The sequence below is a fragment of the Atractosteus spatula genome, chromosome 23, assembly GCF_055471065.1.
Source record: "Atractosteus spatula isolate fAtrSpa1 chromosome 23, fAtrSpa1.hap1, whole genome shotgun sequence".
In the NCBI taxonomy this organism is placed as follows: domain Eukaryota; kingdom Metazoa; phylum Chordata; class Actinopteri; order Semionotiformes; family Lepisosteidae; genus Atractosteus; species Atractosteus spatula.
Window position 1 is genome coordinate 12,753,066 of NC_142728.1, and position 9,768 is coordinate 12,762,833.

At 35.6% G+C, this 9,768-nt stretch overlaps 1 protein-coding gene across 1 annotated transcript; it reads left to right on the plus strand.

Moving 5' to 3' along the window:
• The first annotated feature begins 323 nt into the window (after window positions 1-323).
• b3galt9 (beta-1,3-galactosyltransferase 9) lies at window positions 324-2,180 on the plus strand. The gene is made up of 2 exons (XM_088940204.1): window positions 324-329; window positions 1,086-2,180. The coding sequence occupies exons 1-2, from the start codon at window positions 324-326 to the stop codon at window positions 2,178-2,180; spliced, it is 1,101 nt and encodes a 366-aa protein (XP_088796330.1).
• Window positions 2,181-9,768: the final 7,588 nt, after the last annotated feature.

Here is a 9,768-nt window from a genome sequence, read left to right on the forward strand (position 1 = left end):
TTTACTTTTTCACTTCCTAGATTGAAACAGCTTCTGTCCAGTGCTGTATCTAGGATTTTCGTCTTAACCCATATTCATCACATCAATATATTCATGTGGAAGGCTACTTTCATTATCATTTGGCCAGTCATTCGAACAGGGTGCATGGGATTGCATTACTTGTCTTTGTATCTGGTGACTATGAAACTGAGGTCAGTTGCACCGAAACCTAATTACTGTACCATATTGTTCTATTAGCTTCAGACTGACTTTCATGTGCAGTACAGGACAGTAGTAATACATCTTGATGAAAAGAAAGTTGCAAACCAACTGAATGAGCCACCATGCAAGTAAGTGCTACATTGATTTTATATATAATTTCTTCTTGATATCATTACATACATATCTACAGTAATAAATATTACACCCATTATAAATGTCATGAATCAAGTATTGTTTGCTTTAAAAGATAGCTAGTGGACAATTCACGATAAAACCAACTGAAGTTAAACCTGAACATGAGCATCTTTTAGATTTAGTCATTTATGAAAAGCAGGATCAACTTCTTTTACTTATCGGTGTGTGTTTTAATTGTCAAGTATGAAATAAACTGAAACAGAGAGGAGTACTCTTTAGCAGACACCAGTAGTGCGCATTTTGTAGGTACAGAGTTCAATATATTATAAATTGAATAGCAAACAAGTTAATTGGAAACAAAATGTATTTTACTGGGTGACTAAGCCAGTGTAGTACTGGATGCTCCTTCTGATCAACAAACTCTGCTCAAGTGAAAATGAAGTACATGATACACATGCTAAATGAAGTGTAGCAACATACGCAGAAAGCACATATGACAGAAAATTAGGAAATATGAATTTCCATTTGACTACATCTAAGTGCTTTGGTTATGTTACTCAAAGCTTGTTCTACTCATTAAAAAAATGAGATGATCTGATACTGAATGTACATCAGTCCTGCTACCTGCAGTATGTTTCAGGGTTACAAGTGTTGATGAGATGTCTGTCAGAGTGTGACAGGCCACACAGATATTTCTAGGCCTGATAATCCTCTTTTAAAGTTCTTTAACAAGACATCTGTTGTTCCAGTTATCATTCTGCAGGCTTCACACTCACCAATGGTGCTTCCTTCTCTTCAACATCATCCTTTTTCACGCCTTGCTGTTCGGAGCGGATTTTGTGGAAGAATACCTTCTCCAGCCCTATCCGGGCACATACAATGATGGCAAAGTGCTAGAGATCCGAGAGAGAGCCAGGAAGCTGGACCTGAACGTGGCAAAGGACAATATCTCGAAATACTACACCATCAGCAATCCCAATGTATGTTCTGGCCGGGACATCTTTCTGTTGTCTATGACCTTCAGCACACCAGAGAATGGGACAAGAAGAGAGGAGATCAGAAAGACTTGGGCTAACCTTACTGAGGTCAAAGGCTTTACAGTTCATACATTGTTTGTTCTGGGGTCTTCGCAGTCTGGAACCATTCAGGCTGAAGTCATGGAGGAATCCACAAAGCACGGTGATATAATTCAAGGGAAGTTCATTGATTCTGCTAGCAACCTAACACTCACGATGGTTCTCGCTATGCAGTGGACTGTGACTTTCTGTCCCTATGCACGTTTTATCCTCAAAACAGATGAGACCATGTTCGTGAACTATGCAGCTGTAGTGGAATATTTATTAAGCTTGAGGAGGCATCCTGAAGATCTCTACATTGGTAGAGTGATCCATCAGGAAATGCCTAACAGAGATCCACACAGCAGCGACTTTGTGCCAATCAGCCAGTATCCAGATAAGTATTTTCCTGACTACTGCACAGGCTCAGCTTTTGTTATTTCCCAAGATGTAGCCCGGAAGATATTTGTAGCTTCTGCTGAAGTAAAGGTCACCGTGCCCACAGATGTGTTCATTGGATTGTGTGCCAAGAAAGCAGGTGTTACCCCGACTCATAGTTTCAGGTTTTCTGGGGAAAAGCACATAAGATACAATAACTGCTGCTACAAGTTTATCTTCACCTCTTCTGAAATGACGACAGAGGAGCTATTCCTCATTTGGAAAGACCTTAATGATGGGAAGAGTTGCACTTTGTTAGAAACTTACTACGGCCTAGTGGCATGTAAGGTTCTAACCTACCTTGACAAGTTTGCCTTCTTTAATACAGGTTCAATAAAGGAAACAAATTAATCAGGGGATATCTATGTTTGGGAAAATGATACTACAGCTTCCATTTTTTCCATGGGGCTTTTTACTGCCTATGATAAAAAAGAAACAAGATCTCTAAATATTAGTTTTTTCTCTTTCTTGTAAAATTTCGTTTCCTGACTCTCTTGTTTTTTATACTTTCCCTTTAGAAAAATAATAGCAAAGACGTTTATATAAAATGTTCATCAACATAATGTATGTTGTATTGTGAATTCTAAAGCACAGAGATAAAAGACAAAACTCTGTTGGCATAGAAATTAGTATTCTAAGTATGTCTGCTGAAATACGGGTTGAAAACAATCTGTGTCCTGACAGGTATATGAGGGCATTGGTGAGATTCTGGGACATGTCACTCCTGAACCTTGAACCCCCGTGACGAATCCCAGCTGTTGCAGCCCTCCCTTTCTGTGAGAAACAGATGTCTGACCTTGGTGAGATTCAGAGGCTCCAGGAGAAAAGATAATGCAGTGCTTCTGACTAAAATGACAGATGATGCTGCTACCTTTTAAGTCCTAATTAATCAGAGGGGGCAGATGGAAGCAAAAGCTTTCAGAATAAAATCAAAGAACTACAAAACTGGCACAAAAACTTTTAACTTGGGGATTGTGTGTTATTTATTTATTGTCCACTTCGTTCATTTCACCTGGGTGTCATGTCTAAATTTACTCAATGCTTCTATGGCATTCATAGTTGTGTTGTGCAGGATATGATAGATATTTTGCATGCAATTTATGTCAAAAATACATTGAATATAGAAATGAATGTACTAAATGAAGTTAGTTGTTGGTACTGTTAAGATTGACAAACATACTTCTAAAACGTTATTTAATTACACATAATACATTAATTATTCATATATTTAAATAAGTAAATTACCTTTAGTGCATACTTTCAATCATTTGTATATTTGCAATGTATTTTGCGCCCTCTACTGGCATTATCCAAGTGAAGGAAGAGAAGAAGGTTAAAAAATAAATGAAATTGATTCATTTAAAAATGATTCTGATTTTCTTTACACTGTCCTTTTAACTGGAAATGTACTGTAAGTGAATGATATGAGATCCCCAAGCCCGAAAGAATAAAAAAGAAAAAACAACAATGCTAATTTGTGGTTTGGACTGCCCTGTGTTTTTTAATATGATATTTATACCTAAATTTACAAAGCATGAAAAGTTACTCCAAAACCTTTTCACTAAATTCCAAACTTAAGCATCCCCAGGCACATTATGTTTTAATGTTCCGGCTTCCGTTTAGGAATATGGGTGTGCAATGTGAGGAATCACAACACAATATGCAGGACATCACTCAACAGTTCGTGTGTTGAAAAAGATACATAATAGACGTAAGAAAACAGATTAACTTCTAAAGATATGGAGGAGTGTGTCTTTCTACACCTATTATAATAAACTATTGCACTCTGTTTCTTTGGTCTTGAAGCAATTTCTCAAAGTAAGTCTGAATAAATTGTCTTAAACTTGGTGTTGACTTACATCAAAGTAAGAATGCTCAAATGATTTAATATTACAATTCAGTAGATAATACAAAAAAGTATGAGCTTACTAATTGCAGATTGTAGATTTTTGTTCACTCTATAGTAAGAGAGTACAAGTAACTTTAATGGCAAGGTCAAGTCAACAGATGTTGGATGACTCTGCATTTGGGAAAATCTTTTGACAAAATTTTTTATTTTGTCTGTGGTGTATTTTTAAGACGCAAACTGAGTGTGAAAGGGGTTTATTTGTCATACCGTAGTATTGTAATGCTGTTTCGAATAAACTAAAATAATATACAACTGTGAAAGTGTCCCCAAGTATTCGTTTTGTGTGTGTGTGGTGGGGGGTGTTATAAAGTAGTCCCTACTGTATGTGCAAATTAGGTGTATTATCCACTGTAAGGATAAAGTATAATGTGAACAGGAATCTGAGTATTAAGTGATTCAATGTAGTACACAGAGTGTGTGCACACTTACCAAGTTTTAAAAACTTGTTGGGCTTTGTTTTTTTTTTCCTTGCAGAGATGTCTGTAAGAGAGGTTGAGAAGCAATAGAATTCTGCCTGGGATTTCCTCCCCTCCACAAAGTTTTGATGCTGATGAGTATTACCTGGTAAAATGCATACCAGCATTTATAGCCTTAATCAATGCTTAGTGTTAGCAGTACACACAAATCTGTCCTGCACTGTATCTCTTACAGCCTGGAACACTGAAGACTACATCTCAACTTAGACAATTGATTCACAAAAAAATACAAAATCTGTACAGTTTTTCATTGGGTTTTTCATGAATTGTGAACAACATGGAGTTTTGTGACTGACGTCCACATACTACATATTAACAAAGCACAATCCTTATACAAAGTAATTTGGTCTCTTATAACAATTAGAAATATATTCTCTATATATTTCATTGTACCTTTGTACTGTATATAAAGTACAGTATGCTTCTGTACACACACTACAAGTGTTTCACAAGGAATAACAGCCTTCCGAATCAGATGCTTTTGGAAAAGTTTGTTGAGTTTATTTAAATATAAGAAGTTTTAGCTTAACCAGCTTGGTTAAGGGGCAGCTCTGGCCATAGAACAAGGGAACTTGGACCCACGTTCAGAGAGAGGAGGTAACCAAGCAGGATTGGAGATGGAGTGGAGGGATGCTTGAGACAAAATCTGAAAAAGAGATGTTTGTGTGTGATGTATGTTGCTAATGTCAATCATAATTACGACTTAGAATCATGAAGTGAAATTGGTTTGTTTGTCATCATTGCTCCTCACCTGCAGTGAACAACTTCTTTTGTTTTTTAGATATTGCACTAAATAAATTATAAAATGAGATTCTACAGATTCATATATACAGTACTGTAAATAATAGAAGACATTTGTAGTAATAGAACTATAGTATAAAATTTCACGATGCATGTACAATATAGAAGGTAAAAGTCACTTGCAGTGATTTCATCATCTCTTATGTGTCTTGCTAAAATTGTGGTGAGGTGAGGTAATGACACACACAACTCATTTCAGCAAAAGTTTTAAAGTTCCAACTATACCTTGTTTGGAGAACCAAAGTTCTACTCAATGGAATGGGGTGGTGGTGGGGTGTAAGTTATTATAAATCCCAATTTATCCTAATTGATACAATGCACCAATAAATATAAATTTGCATAGGCTTTATGCAAAAGTAGCCAAAAAACAATAAAGTCAGGAATGAGGACAACACGATTTTCTCCAAGCAATCCTCTGATTACAATTTGGAAGACCAAAGGGGGCTATTAGCAAAATATAACTTGTTCACCACAGTACCCGGATACCACATTTCACCTTCTTCCAAAAAAGGTGCCAATATATCCACAAAGCTTTTCGAGTGAATAGAAAAATGAAATCATTCTTCCAAACACAAGGTTTTCTGGCAGGGAGGGTAGCAACTGGTCTACTGAATGATATGATGGCTGAATAAGCAAACTTGCGTTCTCAAAGGCAAGTCAAGACAGGGTCATGGCCTCGAGATCAACAAATACCAGCTCGAATGAAAAACTTAAAAGAAAATTTGAACAAAAGCCTATAAATATAAACATTTATTCTAAATCCACAGGCTGGCACAGAACTTTGAAGGTTTTCTCATTGCCAGACAACGGTATTCCATGGAATACAGAGTCACTTTCCCGTTATTTGGGGAATATGGGAGAGAGAATAACATGGTTTTACACTCCAGTAGTTTTAGCAACAGCTCTCTTATAGTTTTGATCCCTTCAAATTTACCCTTCATATCTTTCACTTGACTTCACATCAGTTGTCAGTTCTCCTCTTGTGACTTCTTTGGCCTAATGTGTACATGAAAACCACAAAAGTTGAGTTTTATTCTTTCTCTACCACAGCGAATGTAATCCATCATACAATATCTTTATATTATACTGGCATCTGCATAAGGCCCCACATTGTTGATTTCCTATTGCTGTTTCTATGAAATCATTAAATGAAGCATTGGTAGTGTACCATTGATAGACTCCCTGGTACCTAGCAATTCATATTCTTGTATTCTTGTGAGCTAATATTCACCAGGCGCACGTTTTCTAATGGAGTAAGAGCAGAAGATTTGGTTTTATATTTTCAAACTCAATAACACTTGCCTGCCACTACCTTTGATGATTATTCAATGCTAAAAATGGCACTTTTGTTTCCTGCACATCTCAAAAGGCGGCTTCATTCATCGTTTCAAGGCAGATGTTCATGAAGTTAATGTCAGACGTGATGCAGCCAGAGGGCAGTGCTGCTGGAAAGCTCATAAATATGTCTTCCGCAACAATGATTATTTATTGCAAAACACTAATACTTTCAAACTATTAAACCAACAACTGTTTTTAAGTGAGTAATTATTGTGCACCAGACCTGACAGCCAGCTTGAAGGGTTGAATCCCATAAAACAAGGCTTTAAAAAATACTTGTTTTTGGGGGGGGGTACTGTACCTTTTCCATTATACATTTGAGACGAGCTGGATCCTATTCCAACCAACGGATACAAGCATCGTAGGGCATGCACAGATACAAACAGAGACACACACACCCTCACACCAGGGCAAAGTTTCCCAAAAGTCAATTAACCTTCCAGCATGTTTTTGAACTGGGGGGAATCCAGTGGATCCTGTGGAAATCCTCTCGAACACAGGGAGAACATACCACTTCCACACAGACACTGTAGCACCCCAGGTCCAGAATGGAGCTTGGGTTCCAGGCCTTTTAGGCAGCAATGCTAACCATTGCTCCACTGTGCCACCTACAAATACTGTATATATACATATTTAAAATTCAAATCAGTCAGGAAGAATCTTTATACTAATGAACGTAGAAAAATCATGTAAATGAAAATTAACCACATAACATAATAGATCAATGACTTTGGAAATGAGAAAACAAATCAGGAGTAACAGAAAACTAAGCTGGTCAGACCTTCATCTCGTCAAGAGCTGACGCCAATGTGCCTATTACGCCACGTTGGTCTGACTTAAAGCAAACTATATTGCCACACAAGTCAATTTAAGCGGATGTCAGCTGTGGAAATCCAGAGTGCACAGAAAAACATAAGCTGAATATTTTGAAATATAAACAACTGGGAAAATTCAACTCTAAGAGAAAAGATTATGTACTGTATCTGGGCAGATAGATACAACAGGGGCCACACAGCGTTTAAAGATTCATTAGGGAGTTGTTTCTTCAAGCAGATCTGAGAAACAAACTTGCTGGCATCTTATGTTACGACGCTGGTGTGACAAGAGCTTGGAGCAAACAAAAGATCACAGAAATGTGACAGAATTAGATCACCCCAGGCCTGCGTCCTTGAAACACCTGAAAAGTTCATTAAATTAACATCTGCAACCAACAAAAAAGGTAAGACTTTTTTCATTGGATTTTTGAATGTTATTATTGTTTTAATGCAGCAATTTCAGCTGCAGAGCTCAAGCTTCTTAGCAGCAGAGTACATTATGAAAGCACTTCAAGAATTTCAGCATATTCTCATTTTGTTTGCATCATTTGTTTGCCTGCTTAGCACTTGATAGGCAAAAAGACGATTCAACAGACTCCATAACTGAATGCACTGTTGACAAATATTTTAAATTTAAGCTTAATGACTGTTAAGTTACCCCCCCCCCTGCAAAATTGAGTTCAGAACCAAATTCAACCTGTAAAGAAGAAACAAATTGTTAATTATCCTCCAGCAGAATGGCCTAGAAATGTGAGTTTTTAGTTGTACTGTATTGTGTCAAAATCCTTAAATTATCCAGTAATGAATATAATACACTAAAATTAATTATCAGAATAATAGCAGTAGAATGATAACTGTTCCTCTACTGTTGCTGGAAAATGTACCTTAAACATTACAAATAGAACAGAACTGTATTCCTCAGGAGTAATTTTAAAGCTTTACTTTACATTTCAATGGTGCCATGAGTATTCTATAGGGTGTTTAAAAACAGTTTAAAGCTAATTTTGGCTTTGACATGATGCAGGGGCCTCATGTATACAGGATCAGTTGAATGCTGATCTGCCTGGTTTATCATCACCGTCAGCATTATTAGTGTTGATGGACAACTACATATTAAGATATATTATTATGCAACAATTCTAATGCTCAGCAAGACATGCATTGTTAAAAATATATACAAAAAGTCAAGTATGGAAAAGTTTAATGGTTTAGTTTAGTTTGCAATGCATAAATCTAATGTAGCCAATTATACAATACAATAATTCCTAGCTCCTCAGTTCATATAAATCTTAAGCTTTCTCGATTGTTTTGCTGGTACTTGCTATATTTACTATATTTATTGCCATATCTTTGTAAAAGAAATTACAATATTATCCGATGAAACTGGTTGCACTTGAATTAGTCATTGATTTACATAAGGATGCTTGCGAAATTGAAACAATTTATTACTATTAACAAAACACAATTTAATTGCCTCAGTTCTTCTTTCTTCTTTAGCTTCTGTAAAGAAATTATCCTACCAATTAAAGATGTTGAATAGCCTCTTGCCAGTAAGTTCTCTCATGTATTATTCATAAAGAAAATTAGTTCCTGCAAAAATATCCTGTCATTTGACAGCTCTGAGCCACTTGATACTGTATTGTTCAAGCTTGCTCAAGTTTCTGCAGCCTAAAGCAACTTTATATTGTATTAAAAAGTACAAATTAAAAGTTATTTTGCAATTGCACATACAACAAATGAAAACAAGAACATTTGGAAGTTTATACTAAACAAATACATTTGACAAGCTATTTACTTTGACATCAGACCTCTTTCAATAAAGATTAAAAGTTATTTACTTATTATTACAATTAGTACACTTTATTATTACATCATTTACATAATTAAGAACCTTAACTTACCTTTAATAGGGTACACTACATTATATACCGTACAGTATGTACCCCTAATTCACAAAACACATTTATAAGAGAGAGTACCTTTAATGCAAAGCTATTTTAATGTAGAAATGCATACAGTGCATTCACTTGTAAAAAATCATAACACAAATGTTCAAATGAATTAATAATGAAAAACTTCCAATAGGTAAACTAAGAAAAAGAAATGAGAAAATAAATCAGAAATTAGAATAGAAAAGCCTAAGTATATATATTTATTTTACACTATTCTTAAATAAATTATGTATACAGTTAAAATAATGTAATTTGGGGAAGTGCAGTGTTCAGATTTATTCATAACCCTGATGGAAAAAAAAATCATCATACAGGAGATTGAGTTATAGATTGGATATTGTATTTCACATTCAAAATTGTCAAATAATGTTATAAGGTAATCATACTAGCACACTATGTATTAATAGCAGTCTTATCATGACACAAGACCATTTATAAGAAAATGTGTTTCTTGTATAGCAACTGTTTTTACATGTATTATTAAGTTAGATGTATAGTTCTAATGCATAACCAGGTTTACTGCTGCAGGCAATGTAGCCTATGAGCCTATTATGTGTTATGTTCATGCAGTACAGTATTTCCTAACTGATGTTGATATGATTTTTCATAGACAGTTTAATCACAGACTGCAAGAAGAGGTGCAATGAA